At 39.4% G+C, this 20,729-nt stretch overlaps 1 protein-coding gene across 2 annotated transcripts in view; it reads left to right on the forward strand.

Annotated features, from left to right (window-relative positions):
- Positions 1-10,207, forward strand: part of LOC115113209 (receptor-type tyrosine-protein phosphatase epsilon-like) — a 64,510-nt gene extending 54,303 nt beyond the window's left edge. For both annotated transcript variants that reach the window (XM_029640589.2, XM_029640587.2), the window contains 9 exons: positions 3,579-3,714; positions 3,809-3,958; positions 4,086-4,179; positions 4,415-4,491; positions 4,579-4,713; positions 6,383-6,508; positions 6,756-6,907; positions 9,276-9,411; positions 9,610-10,207. In XM_029640589.2, the coding sequence (XP_029496449.2) occupies positions 3,579-3,714; positions 3,809-3,958; positions 4,086-4,179; positions 4,415-4,491; positions 4,579-4,713; positions 6,383-6,508; positions 6,756-6,907; positions 9,276-9,411; positions 9,610-9,684 (1,081 nt within the window). In that variant the 3' untranslated portion in view covers positions 9,685-10,207. The remainder of the gene's footprint in view (positions 1-3,578; positions 3,715-3,808; positions 3,959-4,085; positions 4,180-4,414; positions 4,492-4,578; positions 4,714-6,382; positions 6,509-6,755; positions 6,908-9,275; positions 9,412-9,609) is intronic.
- The last annotated feature ends 10,522 nt before the right edge of the window (positions 10,208-20,729 follow it).

A 20,729-nucleotide genomic window follows, 5' to 3' on the forward strand; every position in this document is an offset into this window, starting at 1 on the left:
CTTGTGACGGCCGGCCGCCCAACAACCTGTCCGCTTGACCCTATTCCCTCCTCTCTTCTCCAGACCATTTCCGGAGACCTTCTCCCTTACCTCACCTCGCTCATCAACTCATCCCTGACCGCTGGCTACGTCCCTTCTGTCTTCAAGAGAGCGAGAGTTGCACCCCTTCTGAAAAAACCTACACTCGATCCCTCCGATGTCAACAACTACAGACCAGTATCCCTTCTTTCTTTTCTCTCCAAAACTCTTGAACGTGCCGTCCTTGGCCAGCTCTCCCGCTATCTCTCTCAGAATGACCTTCTTGATCCAAATCAGTCAGGTTTCAAGACTAGTCATTCAACTGAGACTGCTCTTCTCTGTATCACGGAGGCCCTCCGCACTGCTAAAGCTAACTCTCTCTCCTCTGCTCTCATCCTTCTAGACCTATCGGCTGCCTTCGATACTGTGAACCATCAGATCCTCCTCTCCACCCTCTCCGAGTTGGGCATCTCCGGCGCGGCCCACGCTTGGATTGCGTCCTACCTGACAGGTCGCTCCTACCAGGTGGCGTGGCGAGAATCTGTCTCCTCACCACGCGCTCTCACCACTGGCGTCCCCCAGGGCTCTGTTCTAGGCCCTCTCCTATTCTCGCTATACACCAAGTCACTTGGCTCTGTCATAACCTCACATGGTCTCTCATATCATTGCTATGCAGACGACACACAATTAATCTTCTCCTTTCCCCCTTCTGATGACCAGGTGGCGAATCGCATCTCTGCATGTCTGGCAGACATATCAGTGTGGATGACGGATCACCACCTCAAGCTGAACCTCGGCAAGACGGAGCTGCTCTTCCTCCCGGGGAAGGACTGCCCGTTCCATGATCTTGCCATCACGGTTGACAACTCCATTGTGTCCTCCTCCCAGAGCGCTAAGAACCTTGGCGTGATCCTGGACAACACCCTGTCGTTCTCAACTAACATCAAGGCGGTGGCCCGTTCTTGTAGGTTCATGCTCTACAACATCCGCAGAGTACGACCCTGCCTCACACAGGAAGCAGCGCAGGTCCTAATCCAGGCACTTGTCATCTCCCGTCTGGATTACTGCAACTCGCTGTTGGCTGGGCTCCCTGCCTGTGCCATTAAACCCCTACAACTCATCCAGAACGCCGCAGCCCGTCTGGTGTTCAACCTTCCCAAGTTCTCTCACGTCACCCCGCTCCTCCGCTCTCTCCACTGGCTTCCAGTTGAAGCTCGCATCCGCTACAAGACCATGGTGCTTGCCTACGGAGCTGTGAGGGGAACGGCACCTCAGTACCTCAGGCTCTGATCAGGCCCTACACCCAAACAAGGGCACTGCGTTCATCCACCTCTGGCCTGCTCGCCTCCCTACCACTGAGGAAGTACAGTTCCCGCGCAGCCCAGTCAAAACTGTTCGCTGCTCTGGCCCCCCAATGGTGGAACAAACTCCCTCACGACGCCAGGACAGCGGAGTCAATCACCACCTTCCGGAGACACCTGAAACCCCACCTCTTTCAGGAATACCTAGGATAGGATAAAGTAATCCTTCTCACCCCCCCCCCTGTTAAAAGATTTAGATGCACTATTGTAAAGTGGCTGTTCCACTGGATGTCTTAAGGTGAACGCACCAATTTGTAAGTCGCTCTGGATAAGAGCGTCTGCTAAATGACTTAAATGTAAATGTAAATGTAAATAAAAACTAGCACACCGCCATACAGACATTGGATGTAGAATGGTCCGTACTGAAGAGCTCTGACTTTCAACATGGCACCATCATAGTTCGTCAAATTTCTGCCCTGCTACAGCTGCCCCGGTCAACTGTAAGTGCTGTTATTGTGAAGTGGAAATATCTAGACGCAACAATGACTCAGCCATGGAGTGTTAGGCCACACAAGCTCACAGAACGGGACCGCTGAGTGCTGAACCGCTCAGGATGTGCCTGCAGGAAGGGTACCACAGTAAGGAGGAGGATGTCTTCCCTGTAATTCACAGCGTTGAGATTACCTGCAAATACAACAAGCTCAGTCCGATGATGCCGTGACACACCGCCCCATACCATGACGGGCCCTCCACCTCCAAATGCCCATAGGCGACGTTGTTGCCGGTGATGTCTGGTGAGGACCTGCCTTACAACAGGCCTACAAGCCCTCAGTCCAGCCTCTCTCATCCTATTGCGGACAGTCTGAGCGCTGATGGAAGGATTGTGCGTTCCTGGTGTAACTCGGACAGTTGTTGTTGCCATCCTGTACCTGTCCGGGAGGTGTGATTTTCGGATGTACCGATGCTGTGCAGGTGTTACACATGGTCTGCCACTGTGAGGATTATCAACTGTCCGTCCTGTCTCCCAGTACCGCTGTCTTAGGTGTCTCACAGTATTGACATTGCAATTTATTGCCCTGGCCACATCTGCAGTCCTCATGCCTCCTTGCAGCATATCTAAGGCTTGTTCACGCAGATGAGCAGGGACCCTGGGCATCTTTCTTTTGGTGTTTTTCCGAGTAAGTAGAAAGGCCTCTTTAGTGCCCTAAGTTTTCATAACTGTGACCTACTGTCTGTAAGCTGTTAATGTCTTAATGACCGTTCCACAGGTGCATGTTCATTAATTGTTTATGGTTCGTTGAACAAGCATGGGAAACAGTGTTTAAACCCTTTACAATGAAGATCTGTGAAGTTATTTGGACTTTTACGAATTATCTTTGAAAGATTTTCTACTTTGTCGAATAATAGTGAAGACTTAAACTATGAAATACCACACATGGAATAATGCAGTAACCAAAAAAGTGTTAAACATATTAAAATATGTGTTATATTTGAGATTCTTCGAAGTAGCCACCCTTTACCTTGATGACAGGTTTGCACACTCTTGGCATTCTCTCAACCAGCTTCATGAGGAATGCTTTTCCAACAGCCTTGAAGGAGTTTGCACATATGCTGAGCACTTGTTGGCTGCTTTTCCTTCACTCTGCTGTCCAAAGCATCCCAAGCAATCTCAATTGGGTTGAGGTCAGGTGATTGTGGAGGCCAGGTTATCTGATGCAGCACTCCATCGCTCTCCTTTTTGGTCAAATAGCCCTTACTCAGCCTGGAGGTGTGTTTGGTCATTGTCCTGTTGAAAAACAAATGATTCTACAATGTAGAAAATAGTACAAATAGATGTGTAGATGTGTCCAACATTTTGAATGGTACTGTATACATAAGTATTTTGACTACACCACCGAAGTTAGACACTAGCAGGAACAACTGTTGAAGCAGGTGTTGGCCCTGGGGCTTTGCTTCCTGAATGGGCTTCATTGATTGGTTTCATTCACCGTATGCTGGTATCCCAGACTGCTCTCTGTGTGACTGGCCCTTCAAACCCTGTGGATGTTGTTGGCTTGTAGACATGTGGCTTTTTAGAATATTTTTTATGGACATGTTGCAATTTAGCACATTTTAGGCCATACCACAATCAAGATTCCTGTTGCTAACTGAGCCATGGAAATACAGTGCATTATCTTTCAATTGAATCATCTAACTTACCTCAGAGCTCTATGACAATGTAAGGTTCAATATTCTGTCCTGTCTCTTGTCTTTCCTCAGTGCTGGTGTAGGAAGGACTGGAACATTTATCGTCATAGATGCCATGATTGACATGATGCATGTAGAGCAGAGGCTGGATGTCTTTGGGTTTGTGACCAGAATACGGGAGCAGCGCTCTCAACTCGTCCAGACTGATGTAAGTGTTTCCTGACATTTCAATGTCTTCCTGCAGTACAAACATGCAAAGATGACTCTTTCACATCCATCTTTCACCACTGTCTGTATTTCAGATGCAGTACTCATTCATCTATCAGGCGCTGTTGGAGTATTATCTATATGGTGACACAGAGCTGGATGTGTCCTCTCTGGAAGGCCATCTGCAGAAGCTCCACAATACCAGAGCACCCCTCGAAAGGCTGGGCCTAGAAGAAGAGTTCAGGGTAAGGGCCAGTCAAACACTTACTGTATATCTGCTTTCCTAAATTGTCTCACATTTATAGCCACATTCAAATGAGGGTAGCCATCTCTCTTAAGTAGTCCTAATTTCACTCCATGTCCTCTCCTCAGAAACTGACCAATGTACGCATAATGAAGGAGAACATGAGGACCGGAAACCTTCCTGCCAACATGAAGAAGAACCGTGTGCTTCAGATCATTCCATGTAAGGAATACTCTGACACTCTTAACTGTTCCATATTACATTACAACGCTACCACCATCAAACTCTTAGTGCTGTATTGATGCTTGATATGAATTCATTTTAGGCCTAAAAACTTTGCCAAGCTAATCCTTTGAAGTTGTCTTAGTTTTTGGAATTAATATACTGTAGTTAAACGACACAAGTAGTTGAACTATTGTTGGAAATAAATGAAGTTAATGTTTTTGCTTTACCACAGATGACTTCAACCGGGTTATATTGTCAATGAAAAGGGGCCAAGAGTTCACGGACTACATCAATGCATCATTTATTGATGTAAGTATTTAGAAGCTTATTTAACTTTCTCCAGAGCCGTTTATGTCTTTACATATATGATGCCCTGAACAGTGTTTTTTTTTCCAGGGCTACAGACAGAAGGACTACTTCATCGCTACCCAAGGTCCTCTGTCCCACACGGTGGAGGACTTCTGGAGGATGGTGTGGGAGTACAGGTGTCACTCTATTGTCATGCTCACTGAACTCAAGGAGAGGGAACAGGTACGGATCCCACTGTGGCAAGCGCTAATTACAGCCTAATCAGTAAATAACAGCGGTTATTTTAGCAGCAGTCGACAAAATGCTTAAGGTTTAAAATACAATTCTGATGAATGCTGCAGTTGGACAATGGATGACGATCCTCTGAACTTCTTGCGTTTTTAAAATATTATATTAATGGAATTATAGCACATAACACATTGTACTGGCACGGACATAATGAATGGAGTTCACTCATTGTAAATTGTCACCTTTTTTTCCTAATGTACATTTTCTTAGTATATCGGGTATTTTTTAAATTAATTATATGTGCCTCATTTGTATATACTGGGTGTATTTGCATACATTATATAACAGGGCTGCAACCACCAAAGACTTCCTCTGTTTAGGCCTACTGCAGTGCTAACCTGCACTGTCTATGCTGCCTCATTAATTATGAATTACTGTTGTTGTCACATTCCCTTGCATAATTTAATAAGTGTGTAGAGAAGGATTTAAAAACAAAATGCTTGGCTGTAGATTACACCTATCTATGCATACTTTACATCAGGGGTCTCCAACATGTCGATGTGTTTTAAGAATTGACATGGACTCAGAACATCCAATTTTGTTGTTTCTCTATGAACAATTGTAATTTTAAGAGTGAAAAATAAAATGGAGACATAATTTGGGAAAATATATTTTTAAATTATTTTATAGCCCCCCCCCTTACAGTTGTTTATAAAATATAGTGCACTACTTTCTTTTGTGCGTTAAGGACCAGGGAAGAGTCGCAGGGGAGAGGAGAAGAGAATAATGTGCCTATTTAAAAGCTAGAATTATATTTTTTGTAGCATATATATCTTTTTTGAAGTAGCTCTCATGCTAGAAAAGGTTGGAGACCCCTGCTTTACATTGTTTGAGAGATCAGTATCACTATAATCAGAGTGTTCATGTTCGGTAATTGCTTTAATTTCAGCACATCTAATTTGTAAAAATATCAACTTCATTAAATGTTTACTTTTTCATTGTATTCCAACACCATTGTATTCCATTGAGCCCATTTCAGCCATTACTAGAATGTGTTTAACAGGTCATTTCAAATGTTTCCAAGGTCTTAAAGTTAATGGGGGAAAAAATGGCACAAGCAAGAGTGGGAAAGAGCTAACAGTGTAAAATGAAAGCAATCAATCCAACGAAAGATAAGTGACAAGTCGATTTTGCACCCCTCATATACAGGAAATAGAGATCCTCAGGTGGGCTGGGCATGCACGTTGCTAGTTAGCTGCCTCTAATAGTGATACACAACATATTTATTTATCTTTGAATTTTTGGGAGGTTAAAATGTTCTATAGTCTTCTACAGAAATGTCCATGTAGAATTGCCTTACATCAGGGTGTCAAATACATTTTGCCCCGTGGGACCGCTTTAGTGGTCTGTAAGTCCGCTCAAACATTCCTTGTCGTCAAAATTAGCAAAGACATTTCTATCCATCGTTTTTCTGTATTTTCAATGTGGCCTGACTCTAGCTTTAATTTCGGGAATTTTTATTATATTTTATTTTCAACCATTATAATTTCTACACAGTTTCGATTTATTATGAGTAATTTCAATATAGATGTAGGTTGTTTTTCCCACCTGTGGGCTTTATGTTTGACACCCCTGCCTGATATTTATCTGTCACTTTCTCCAGGACAAATGTTTCCAGTACTGGCCAGCAGAGGGCACTGCGACATTTGAAGACTACACTTTGGAGCTGAAGGGGGATGCCCTATGTGACACTTTCACTCTGAAGGACATGGTGCTCACATATGGACCAGTAAGTTTCCTTTACATAAACAAGCACGCGAGCTATCCGATATGGATGTATTTTAAATATATTCTTTGATCTTTATTTTTGTCCTTGAGGATCACTGGGTTTGGTCCTCTAATCAATGGCATTCTGCTATCTAAATGTGTGTCTTATCTTGAAGTGAATTAGTTTAAGTACATGTTAGGTTTACCTTTATTGTTACCAGGTATACGAATGTATGTAATGATGAATCACCTATGTTTCCTATCACCAGGAAAAACAGTCAAGGCACGTCCGACACTTTCATTTCCACGGCTGGCCTGAGATCGGAATACCGACAGAGGGAAAGGGAATGATCGACATCATTGCTTCAGTGCAGAGACAGCAACAACAGTCTGGAAACCACCCCATCATAGTACATTGCAGGTAAGGTACATGTACTGTGCACACACACCAAATCTGGTAGCCTCATTACTACTGCCCTTTTAATTCTGTAGAGCGCAAGACATTGAGGGGTGTGGGGGGCTGGGGGGTGCAAAGCTGACATGTTGTTTTTTCAGATTGTTATTCTATGGATCATTTAGCTATTGGATTTAAAATTTTAGGACCCCTTTACGTGTAAAAAAAATATCTCAAAATTCTTTGAGAAAATATTGATCTTGGCCTTTACTACTAAAGCCCATAGAAACGCATTAAATAACGCAGTCATAAATAGCAAGGACAGTAAAAAAATAAATCCTTTAAAACCTTGTTTATTCATTATCTGTCCTACAGTATATCTAGGAGATATAAAAAAAAACTTGTGAAATAAATGTATTTCTTTTTTTACACATATTTAACCCCTTTTTGGGGTAGACACAAAACTACCATCATATTTCATTTGTTTTTTCAAACTTGTACAGGTTACCTTCAGGGGTCGTAGAGCATAGAGTGGTCATAATAGTTTGTAGGTCAAACCATTTGGATGTTACAGACGTTTTTGTGCTAGCTCTACTACTTTTCACCAAAGATGTGAAGTGCACTGGCAGATGCAGTGGATTGAGACAATGCAAAAAAAAAAAAAGATATCTCTAGCTTAAACTGACAGATTTTGATGGGGATATATATATATATATATATTTTATGTAACTTCAATTTTTTTGGTATGTACTGCGTCAATCGAATCTAGGGGGTAAAAAACACATTAGGATCATACCAAACACAAAATAATGTTTTAAAGAATATAGATTACTTTTTTTCCATTTTGGTCATGTCAGTTTCAATAAATGGTACATTTAGCCTTTTTAGACTGTTCTACAGGCCAACTCTTTATTACTACTTGTGTGAAAGACTGCTGTGAAAGCTCTGATCAGAACATACGTAGCTCCAGGTGAAGTACTTATCATGTAGCACGGCCCACTGGGATTGATCCAATCCACTGATTCACAGTCAATTAAAACCTCTCAAAGTGAAATCTCCTACGACTCGTGCTTTGATTAATCTGATAGAATGAGCTAACGGCAGGAAATGGTGTCATCACTCTCTCGTATTCCTTCATCAGGGCCTGTCTAAAGAGGGGCTTTTTAAAGCTTTTTCTCATCCGTTGGGAATGGGTGCTTGCCCATTACAATCGCCCTCTCTCGCTCTCACCAGCATTGTAAGCACTGACTCAATCCAAAGATTGTGAGAGATAGCAGATGTATTAGTGCTACCGTTTGGATTAGTGTCTCTTTAAGGGAGGCTGATTATTAGTACTATTAGTCAAAGGTCACCTTTTCTCCAACTAATTGTTTTCAATACAAATGGGAAAGGACGTCACTGTAAGCTGTTAGGTTTGCAGTATAGCCCTATGGCTAGGGAAATGGGAGACTAGGAAGGTGTAGATCTAGGAGCTCTACTGTTAGAGATATCTCTTATCAACCTCTAACAAGATACACTATATATACAAAAGTATCTCTTTCAATTTGTGGATTTGGCTATTGCAACCACACCCGTTATTGACAGGTGTATAAAATCAAGCATCCCGCCATGTAAGCTCCATAGACACACATTGGCAGCAGAATGTTTCACTGAAGAGCTCAGTGACTTTCAACGTGCCACCATCACAGGATGCCACCTGTCCAACTGTAAAGTTTAGTGGAGGAGGAATAATGGTCTGGGGCTGTTTTTCATGGTTCGGACTTGGCCCCTTCGGCCTTGGCAACAGTTTGGGGAAGGCCATTTCCTGTTTCAGCATGCCATTGTCCCCATGCATAAAGTGAGGTCCATGCAGAAATGGTTTGTCGCTCGCTGTGGAAGAACTTGAATGATCCTGCAATGTGCCCTGACCTCAACCCCATGGAACACCTTTGAGTTGTATTGGAACTCCGACTGCGAGCCAGGCTTAATCACCCAACATCAGTGCCCGACCTCACTAATGCTCTTGTGGCTGAATGGGAAGCAAGTCCCCGCAGCAATGTTCCAACATCTAGTGGAAAGCCTTCCCAGAAGAGTTGAGACTGTTATAGCAGCAATGGGGTGACCAATTCCATATTAATGCCCATGATTTTGGAATGTGATCTTCGGCGAAGAGGTGTCCACATACTTTTAGTCGTGTAGTGTAACTTACCTGAATGTTGTGAAATCAGTGCACTGCTTTGGCGCTCAATGCAGCCCAAACAGCACGACAGTGAACTGGTAGAACCCTGAGGGTGTATGTAATGTAGTATACTCCTTTGATTCACATTCAGTTATAAGCACATCATTTCAATACCCTCTAATGGTAGTTAGTCGATGCTGTAGATAATGACGATTCTGTCCTGGGTTTATTTCTCAGTGCTGGTGCGGGCCGGACTGGGACATTCATCGCCCTGAGTAATATTCTGGAGAGGGTGAAAGCCGAGGGCCTACTGGACGTGTTTCAGACAGTCAAGAGTTTACGCATGAAGAGACCACACATGGTTCAGACTGTGGTAGGTATTACATATCGTAGCATCAACACATTGTTTGCAATGTTTGGATACAATTTCTATCATAGAGATTTAATGCATAGTCTAAATTCATTAAAAGATACAGTATAAAGGTGACATATTCAAATGATCTTCAATAGAATGACAATGATGTATTTCAGTGATTTATGTTTGTGTTGTGTGTTTTGTTTGTTGTTTCAGGAACAATATGACTTCTGCTACAGAGTCGTTCAAGATTTTGTTGACATTTTCTCAGACTATGCCAATTTCAAATGACAGTATCTGCTACATATACCCATGAATTTTTCCAACAGGCATATACCATTTTGTTAGATCGCTCTTTTTACGCTTTGCACTTAAACACAGTACTTAAACTTATTGTTCCATATTGTAATATATTTGTTTGTATCTCTGTCTGTTTTTTTTTGTTAGCTTGTTCAAAACAGCCCAAAAGAAAATGTAATATTATGTCTATTTAGTCATGGACTTTTCAACTAGCTTTGTGTCCTCAGTATTTGGATGTCAAACGTTTTGAATTGAACCTAAGACCATTTGATCAAACATGGGAATGAAGGGTTTATTATGTTAACATTATGTATATACGCTGAGTGTATAAAACATTAAGGACAGCTTCCTGATATTGAGGTGCACCTGGTCAGTCTGTCATGGAAAGAGCAGGTGTCCTTAATGTTTTGTACACTCAGTGTATATTGATTAACTTATGCATATAATCTTTATCTATTTATATAATGTAGAATTTAATGTACATTTTGAGTATGTTAAAAACATTACCACGAGATTGCCTTTCGTTGCCTGTGATCTGTACCATAGCTATGGAACATACTGTGGAAGTCCACAGATTGGGCAAAAAAAACTGCTGTTGTGAAGATACACAACCTGCCATAAGAGTTTGTCATTGTATTACTGACCTTACAAGTGACTTAAGTGCCATTTAATATTTGCTGTGTATGATTTGTTTTAATCAACAGTATTGTTTTTTTCTTTATTTATGCTATTTTCTACATTGTAGAATAATAGTGAAGACATCAAAACTATGAAATAACACATATGGAATCGTGTTAATCAAATCAAAATATATTTGAGATTCTACAACCACCCTTTGCCTTGATGACAGCTTTGCACACTCTTGGAAATCTCAAATATAAAATATATTTTGATTTGTTTTTTTAACACTTTTTTTTGGTTACTACATGATTCTATATGTGTTATTTAATAGTGTTGATGTCTTCACTATTATTCTACAATGTAGAAAATAGTACAAATAAAGAAACACCCTGGAATGAGTAGGTGTCTCCAAACTTTTGACTGGTACTGTACATACAGTTGTAATAACTTTTTAAAGGTAGAATATATATATATATATATATATATATATATATATATAGCATTTGTATGCTTTTCAAAATAACAGTATATTGGACCTAACATTTCAGCGTTTGCATGAAGCAGTGCCATACAAAGATTGGAAAACCTTTCTGATCAAGAAAGAATTGTCAACAAGTGACTTCAACTTCAAGTAGACATAGATAGCTAAGCCAGCAGACTGTTTTTATGTTTTTCAAGACTAAATTAAGAAGTTAGATTTCAACAAAATATACATTTTACTGTTTCCATATAGTTAATAAAACAGCCTTCATCTCTGTACATGATGTACATGAACATGATTGGTGTTAAGGGAAATTATTATAATAACCAAAAATATATTATTTATTCTGTTTAGAGTTCTCAACTTGAAAAGTATAATTTAGAAACAGGCATCAATTTCCTCTTGATAAGGAGTGTTCAGTCATAGTGCCCTCATATCAATCACTAATTAACTTGATTATTAGTATCATTTAGCAGACACTCTTATACAGAGCAACTTACGGTGCAATTATGGTGAAGTGTGTTGCTCAAGGGCACTTTAACAGTTTTGTCACCTAGTTGCCTCAGGGATTTCGAGCCAGTGGTTATTCAGTTACTAGCCCAACCGCTAGGCAACACGTTTGGCTACCTGCCACCTGGTTATTGACAATAGCAAATTTCAGGATGCTAGTTTCTGGAATTTCAATGTACTGTGAAATATATACACAGTATATGATCATAAATGTAATTTAATACAAAATTGAATTACTTGGTTACCTTGTGTGTTGTGAGGCTATCCTTTTCATACCAAAGGTACATTTATGCATTCATAACCTCTAAGGAGTGGTTATCTGTAGCTCTGTTGGTAGAAGTTGGCACTTGCAACGCCAGTATAGTAGTGGGTTCGATTCTCAGGACCACCTGTATGTACTAATAACTGTAAGCTAAATGGCAAACTGTATTAGGTAAAGATATAAGGATTGTGTCTTCATTTAGAATCAGTCTTATGTACTGAGTATGAAATTAAGGCTAGTGGTTGCTGTAGTGCACAAGCATCTTGTTCCTGTACAGCCTCTTATATTATTTTTTTTACCTTAATTTAACTAGGCAAGTCAGTTAAGAATACATTCTTATTTTCAATGACAGCCTAGGAACAGTGGGTTAACTGCCTTGTTCAGGGGAAGAACAACACATTTTTTACCTTGTCAGCTTAGGGATTTGATCTTGCAACCTTTCGGTTACTAGTCCAAAGCTCTAACCACTAGGTTACCTGCCGCCCCAATCATAAGTCTGTATAAAGTTTACAATTTTCTATTCTGAGTGCAATAAATGCAATGAAAATAAACTAATTTGCCATTCATTTCTGAATATTTGTAAAAAAAAAATACAAAACATGTGTATCAAACAGTGGAGGCTGGTGGGTGGAGCTATATGTGGACGAGCTCATTTTAATGGTTGAAATGGAACTAATGGAACGGTATCAAACATATGGAAAACACACGTTTGACTCCGTTCCTTTTATTCCATTTCAGCCATTACATTTTTTTTATTATTATTTTTTGAGCCTGTCATCCTATAGCGCCTCCCACCAGCTGCCACTTGTATCAAAGTAAGTTTTTTTTATTGAGACAAATATATTATTTAATTTACAAACATTACATATTTATAATATCTACACTGACGTCACCTCTTAACACATTACGAATTTGTTTGTTTCCATTAAATTCAGTTTGAAGCTTATGCACTAAGCAGGTCCCGTTGGTGACGGTTAGTGTCCATTAGGCACTTAGTGTGTCACACCTGTGGAGAAGGGATTCTAATCCTAATGACACAGACTGTTCCATTTCTAACGACCCTTATAAAAAGGACCCATGATTATTCCCACCACACTGTAAGAAGGAATACACCGAACGGACAGTATGTGATTCATTCATATGCTTTCAAGTACATTTCAAATTGTTAACTGATGTATGTGTTGATAATATCTACTAAGTGCATGTTCAATAGGTAATCATTGCAAGACAATCCCAAATTACATTTGATTTACGATAAAATATTTTGGACTATCAAATGTAGCTTGTATTTTACTGCCTTTTTTTTCCAGCTTCCATGGATCTTAGCAGCAAAACGGTTGTGCAGGTGGTGATGTTGGCGTTGATAGCTCAGGTCACTTTCTCTCAGCATTGGTCGTATGGGTGGCTACCTGGAGGAAAGAGAAGTGTTGGGGAGCTGGAGGCCACCATCAGGGCAAGTACTATTTACCCCATGTTTACCTGTATGTAAGTAACTATGTCTACCTGAACATACATGTAATTGTCCTTTAAGTAGATCTACTGTGCCTTAACCTGTGAAGATATATATATACATACACTCATGGGTCAGTTCCCCGTTCACAAAAATGTATCGCTCCAACAGACATTGAGTCATGTGGCCGTGGTTTGCTAGTCATGTGGCCGTGGTTTGCTAGTCATGTGGCCGTGGTTTGCTAGTCATGTGGCCGTGGCTTGCTAGTCATGTGGCCGTGGCTTGCTAGTCATGTGGCCGTGGCTTGCTAGTCATGTGGCCGTGGCTTGCTAGTCATGTGGCCGTGGTTTGCTAGTCATGTGGCCGTGGCTTGCTAGTCATGTGGCCGTGGCTTGCTAGTCATGTGGCCGTGGCTTGCTAGTCATGTGGCCGTGGCTTGCTAGTCATGTGGCCGTGGCTTGCTAGTCATGTGGCCGTGGCTTGCTAGTCATGTGGCCGTGGTTTGCTAGTCATGTGGCCGTGGCTTGCTAGTCATGTGGCCGTGGTTTGCTATATAATGCAGGCAGACAAGCAACAAGGTATTCCGTTACTGTTCGATTGAACATCAGAATGGGCAAAACGAGTGACCAAATCGACTTTGAGCATGGTATGATTGTCGTGCCAGGCTTGCCAGATCCAGTATCTCAGAAATGGCCGTCATTTTTGGAGTGGGATAATTGTTCAAGAAGCAGTCTTATCAAGAGTACGTAGGCAAAGTTTAAGAAGCTCTTTGAGGGTGATGCATATCGAGTATATGGGTAATAACATTACAAATTCCTCTTACATATTGCTATCAAGATGATGGACACAGGTGGTGTAATGGCTCTTCCTGAGGAGACAGATGCCCATATCCCAGAGAGACTGAGACCATATGATGTAGTAAGTATTCATATTTTTTTAGGTTAGATAATGTATTCATTGTATTTCTAATGGTAATGTCCTTGTTTCGTCTAAAAAATATTGAATTGATGTCTCCTTGTAATATGTTGTAAAAAGATATGCCAAAATATCTAAAAGAAATGTTAAGATGAGAGTATTGGCTGACAAACGGAAAGCTTTCCTGAAGTGGTACTTATAAATGTATGGAGACAATGTTGCTCATTTCTGATACATCATTGTAATATACTGTAGACACAGTATTATACAACATAAAGTAGACTTCTGACATTGACACTGTTTCCCTAGAAACGGATGCCACATAAATAAAGAACTGTGAGATAATTCTTCACAAAAAGCAAGAAGACAGCGATGATGGAGCATTCAAGAACAGTTCTGTGCATTTCCAACTAAGATCACATTTAGATTGATGTAATTTACTTGAAGTATGAAACATTAACCTCCTGTAAAATTGTAATAAAGAGTGATTGAAAGATATGTCTCTTTGTATGTCCTTACAATACAGTATCTGCAGTGTCCTATCCCATTTTGGATTCATCAATTAGTGACCAGTCATAAGATTGAGGTGGAGTTGATAAACCATCAATTGAATATTATCGTATATTTGTTTTCCATGACCGACAAGCATGATCAACTTGTAATTCAACAACCTTAGCATGACAGCAGCTGGTGATTAAGTAAATGTATTCAAATTCAATGGTGTCATTAGATTTGAAACAGTGGTCTATGTCGCTTTTATAACGAGATCGTATTGCTTGTCAGTCGTTTCATCCATAAAAACCACAAGGAACATTTGCATTTTGAAACAGGACATTTATTTTTACCTCAAATGTATGTGAGTATGCCACCTGTTGAATACTTGCATTTTATTTAGTTAAAAATAATTCTGAAATGTCAAGAGGGTTGACATTTTTCGAATAGTTTTGCCAGGATCATAGACATCACTAAAAGACTGTGTAAAACTTTAATGTCGTTCAATAAATTGGTTATACACATTTTCATTTCATATCAGGCAAGGAAAGGAATCTGCAGGGGGCATTTGTTTCAAATAGAACTCATAATCTGGCAAAGCCCAACAGACATGGTACCTCACTAATCGCGTAGTGCATTAGGGGCCCATGATTCATGAACTGTGCCAACACGAGGGAGACCCTTCATTGTTAGCGTGTGGTTGTAAATGCCCACCAATGAACCCAAACCCGCCGGTACTTTAGGGAAAAGGTGAACATTTTTAAAGCACATAGAATTAGAAAGAAATTAAACCACTTTCCATTGCACTTTCAGAACAATGGTTCTTCATTTGTGATACCTAACATCGTTCGTTTAATATTCATGGTTACAATTTGCATAATGCAATCATTTTCTTGGATAAGGAAAAACTTAACTATTTTACTTCAAAAAATTATTTTTTATTTTTTTTACTTGAGAACTTGCTCCAACTATTGCAACAAAGATATACAGTACCAGTCAAAAGTTTGGACACACCTAATCAGTCAAGGGTTTTTCTTTATTCAGAGACAGCAGGGGTTCAAACATACATTTCCTACATTTGAATATAAAATTTGATTTTATCAAACAAAACTATGCTACAATACCTTTTATCTCTGGGACCGTCAAGATGACAAATCAGAGCAAGATTACTGAATGTAAGTATATTATTTACCTTCAGAGGTGAATGTATCAAACCAGTTGCCGTGATAAAAGTGTTTTGTTGTTGTGCACTCTCAAACAATAGCATGGTATTTTTTCACTGTAATAGCTACTGTAAATTGGACAGTGTAGTTAGATTAACAAGAATGTAAGATTTATGCCCATGAAAGACATGTCTATGTCCTGGAAAGTTACTTACAATGTCATTCTAGTCACATTAGCAACAACCGTCCCGGTTTAGCGACACCGATCCCGTAGAGGTTCAAATCAAATGCAAGTTGGAACCAAATATGGTTCTTGAAAGCGATGCCATAGGGAACCATTCAGCGTCTCTGAAGAACCATAAATGGGATGGTTCTATGAAGAACTATACAAAAATTTTAAAAACAAAAATGTATTGGCCCTCCAGGACCGGAATTGAATAGCCCTGCAGTAGGATTTTAATCTTATTTGCATATTTATCCGTGTCCCCTTAGAGTGAATTGTATACTTACCAGTACCAATCATGACTGTGCTTGCTAGTGACAGATACATGGTTGTTGCATTCATTCATTTTCACTCCTGTGGCCTTCACCAAGTGAGATCCTAAGTGAATATGTTGTCATTAAAATGTAATTTTTTAAGACAATACAATACATATTTTGGTCCTGCTTTAAATTATGTGCAGTTAATGAAGGCTTCATAAAGCCTTCATGAACACAATCTGTCACATGAACACATCTGTCACAAATCATCTATAACCATATGTCATGCTCAATAAAGAGTTCATAAATGTGGCATAACTGTGTGACATAACCACCAATGTCAAATAATCTACTATGGCATAAACCTGTGCATTATAAAGGGTGGTATAAGCAACGCTTAATAAAAGCTTTATAAAATAATATTAAATTGAGGCTTCACAAAGCATTTATAACCGTATCATGCATCTTGGTAGAGTATTGTAATTCCAGGATAGTGGGTTAGATTCCCAGGACCACCAATACGTCAAAATTAATCCACACATGTCTATAAGTCTCTTTGGATAAAAGTGTACATATTATATGGCATATATTATATTACTCAAAAACAGTTATTGGATGGCCCATCCTCTTTCCCTCTAGGGTGTATAGTCAGTATTGGACCTGACCTCAACTTGCTGTGCTGCAGGATGGCATACGCTAGTAGGGCCTTTTTAAAATCTGTTTGTATTTTTTTTTAGCTAATTCTGTAACATTTTCCCAAATTCAGTTCTCTGGGTTATGTTTTCCCAGGTTTCGGATTTCTCAGTTTTTTTCTGGCTTCCCCAAGTTATTTTTACCACCTTCCGGAGATACCTGAAACCCCACCTCTTTCAGGAATACCTAGGATAGGATAAAGTAATCCTTCTCACCCCCCTTAAAAGATTTAGATGCACTATTGTAAAGTGGCTGTTCCACTGGATGTCTTAAGGTGAACGCACCAATTTGTAAGTCGCTCTGGATAAGAGCGTCTGCTAAATGACTTAAATGTAAATGTAAATGTTATTTTCACACTTTTTTAATAGAAAACTGCACAATGTGATTTTTTTGTCTTCACAACAATGCTTAAACCGAGTCAGGGGACCACTTTTGAGGTATGGAAAAAAATCTAAGAAACTTAGATTTTTGAGTGTAGTTACCGTTTAATTCAGTGAGCATGCACTGTTTGGTTAGAAGTCTTTCTGTATCACAGCAACCACACATGTAATGGAATTAGCAAATCAAATGGATACTTGTGGTAATACTGGACAGCGAATGAGTAAGATAACCTTTATTTATTATAATTTAAATGAGTTTGCAGTAGTTAAGCATTGAGGTAGATTACATAACTACCTCAATTGTTATTTCAAATAATTTCGGTGACTTCACAGTAATTGCTAGCAAGATAACGTTAGATAGCTAGCTAATATTAGCAGCATGAGCTAGCTAGCTATACCAATACAACATGTAGCTAGCTAGCAGTCTCAATTAAATAAAAATCCCCTTAGATATAGCCACATCTCATAGTCACGTCATGAGATTTGTAAATGAAAGTGGATGAAAATAATATTGACCCGTTTCAGGAAAGTAGGGGTATGTCGCAAGTCAGCACTTCACAGGAGAAACATTTATATATTTATTTTTTGGAACATGTGAACTTTCATGTGCCTTAATAACAAACTTGTATGCCATCTGTGAATACTTATACAATTGTTAACATACAAGCCTTGTTAGTTAAGCCACAGAAAAAGTAAGCAACCTTCCCACTAGCCATGATTGGCTGACATAATGAGTGGGCTGGATATGCAGAGTGAGGAGTTTGGATCGGTCTGCCATATAGAGGGCTTCTGTCAATTTGAGCAGGTCAGTCTGTGTTGTAATCGTGTCAAACGTGACTTTAAAAAAAATGTAAAATGTAGTGGAGCTGCATATGTGTTGCTCTCCATTTCCTGGAGGATTGAGTTTTGAAATCAGCGGAATTAGAGTATGATAGCTAAAGAGATGAAGAAAACACCTGTCTCCAGATTACTAGCTAACATTAAACCTTGTTGGTTAGCTCCCAGAAGATTCATGCAGGGTAGTAATGACATGATTTGGCACTATGTTCATTGTTGTTAAACTAGCTAACGTAAGCTGGCTGGCTTGTTAGCTAACGTTACGTGACGTGTGTGATCTTACATGTTGTTTACCTAGCTAGGTTCATTGTTTACTGATCTAGCTAGCTACATGTCTTAAGCTAAAGTGTACAACACCCATTAAATATGGCCAGTGTTGGTAAACATTGGCAAAAAAACATAATGTAATTTTTGGCAGCAGAGCTGGTTAGGCTGTTTTCATGTTATCCAGAGGTAAACAAATCATTGACCAGAGCATCAAGTCTGCGCACTGAACTCTCTGAGAGCGAAACGAGATGGGTGGGGCTAAAGCTTGAGAGGGTGTGAACGATGCTGAATGGGTGTTGACAAATAATAGCTATTCACTAGATACCAAAACATTCAAATGCCATTTTCTCAAAAGTGTGTGTACTGATTTATCAGCTTTCAAAAACTAATTTATTTCCCATTGTTCCTCAGAAATTCAATGTATGATATACCATTTTGTAGCTCTGAGTCTTTACTTTTATCCAATGTAAAAAACATAATTTAAAATGTTGCAAGTTGGTGAGTCACATATGAATCGAGAGTATTTCTGGTGCAGCACAGAAATACCCTTATCCAGAAGGTTTGACAATTGTATTTTCTAACAACTTGCTAACTTTCTTTGTTGTTACTTTTAAGGCTGGAACCAATGATTGATTTATACTACCGGTCTAATGTTTTAGCTACCGGTCGAATGTTTTAGAACACATACTCATTCAAGGGTTTTTCTTTACGTTGTAGAATAATAGTGAAGACATCAAAACTAAGAAATAACACATATGGATTCATGTAATAACCAAAAAGTTTTAAACAAATCAAAATATACTTGATATTTCTGAATATATGGAGTTTGGTACTCTAATGTCCTGTGTTGGATTTGCCCCAAACATAACACTTTGTAATCAGGACAAAAAGTTAATTGCTTTGTCACATTTTTTTTTTGCAGTATTGCTTTCGTGCCTTGTTGCAAACACAATTCATGTTTTGGAATATTTGTATTTTGTACAGGCTTCCTTCTTTTCACTCTGCCAATTAGGTTAGTATTTTGGAGTAACTACAATGTTGTTGTAGTTTTCTCCTATCACAGACATTAAACTCTGTAACTGTTTTAAAGTCACTATTGGCAGTTTCCCTCCTCTCCGGTAACTGAGTTAGAAAGGACGCCTATATCTTTGTAGTGTCTGGGTTTATTGATACACCATCCAAAGTGAAATTAATATCTTCACCATGCTCAAAGGGACATTCAATGTCACATTTTGTTTTACCCATCTACCAATATGTGCCCTTCTTTGCGGGGCATTGGAAAACCTCCCTATTCTTTTGTATTTGAACCTGTGTTTGAAATTCACTGCTCGACTGAGGGACCTTACAGATAATTGTATGTTTGGTGTACAGAGATGAGGTAGTCTTTCAACAATGACGTTAAACATTATTATTACACACAAGGTGAGTTCATGCAACATATTATGAGACTTGTTAAGCAAATCTTTACTCTTTCATTTATTTAGGTTTGCCAAAACAAAAGGTTTGAATAGTTATTGACTCAAGACATTTCCGCTTTTCATGTTTTATTAATTTGTATACCTTTTGAAAAAACATAATTCTAATTTGACAATATGGGGTATAGTGTTTATGCAGTGACAAAACAATCTCAAAATAATCCATGTTATATTCAGGCTGAGTATTACAGGACACTACATAATGTGTCAATACATAATTTATAAACGTTCTGTTCATTTATTAAGGTTCTCTCATAATCCATAGGTTACTCTAGGGTGTTTAGATGGGTTGATGGACATGCAAAGTTTGCATTGGTTTGTGTGTATATGTGTCAGAGCCAAGATGATTTGGAGTAGTCCTACCTGAGACTACCGCACCAGATATTCCTCTTCTGTTGCCATGCTGGAGACCAGGGCTTGATTACAACCTGTTACAATGATCCAACATTTTGTTGCTGATCTTTCAGTGGGGGAGTGGGTGAATGTGACAAAGACCTGACTGGGCCCAGCACCGCACGCTATGGTTTGTTACATTGTTGTGTGTGTGTTTGTGTACTGAAGAACCTGTAACTTGGTTCCAGAAGAATGCCACATTCAATGTCCTTATGTTGGAGGCTTTCATCAAGCTAAATGTTTCTTGGTGCAACATTGTCCCCAGGCTATTGTGCACACAGCACATATGTATAAGCCTGGGATATAAACCATTCAAAGTTTGCCTTAGTAGGAGTGACCATAGCATTCTATTGGAGTGACCTTACTGAGTAAAGTATTTGTCATCAGGCTATGTCCTTTGCTAGAAAAACATTCCCCCCTGGTTGTCACTAGTTAACACAGTCACAAAGTCCTAATCATGCCAAAACCCCACCCATTTCTAAAATCTATCTTCTTAAAATTAGATTTGAAACTTAACCTTACCCCTAACCTTAACCACACTGTTAACCTTATGCCTAACCCTAACCTTAAATTAAGACCAAAAAGCACATTTTTGTTTTCAGGATTTTTTATTATTA

Source organism: Oncorhynchus nerka, linkage group LG28, assembly GCF_034236695.1.
Source record: "Oncorhynchus nerka isolate Pitt River linkage group LG28, Oner_Uvic_2.0, whole genome shotgun sequence".
Lineage (NCBI taxonomy): Eukaryota > Metazoa > Chordata > Actinopteri > Salmoniformes > Salmonidae > Oncorhynchus > Oncorhynchus nerka.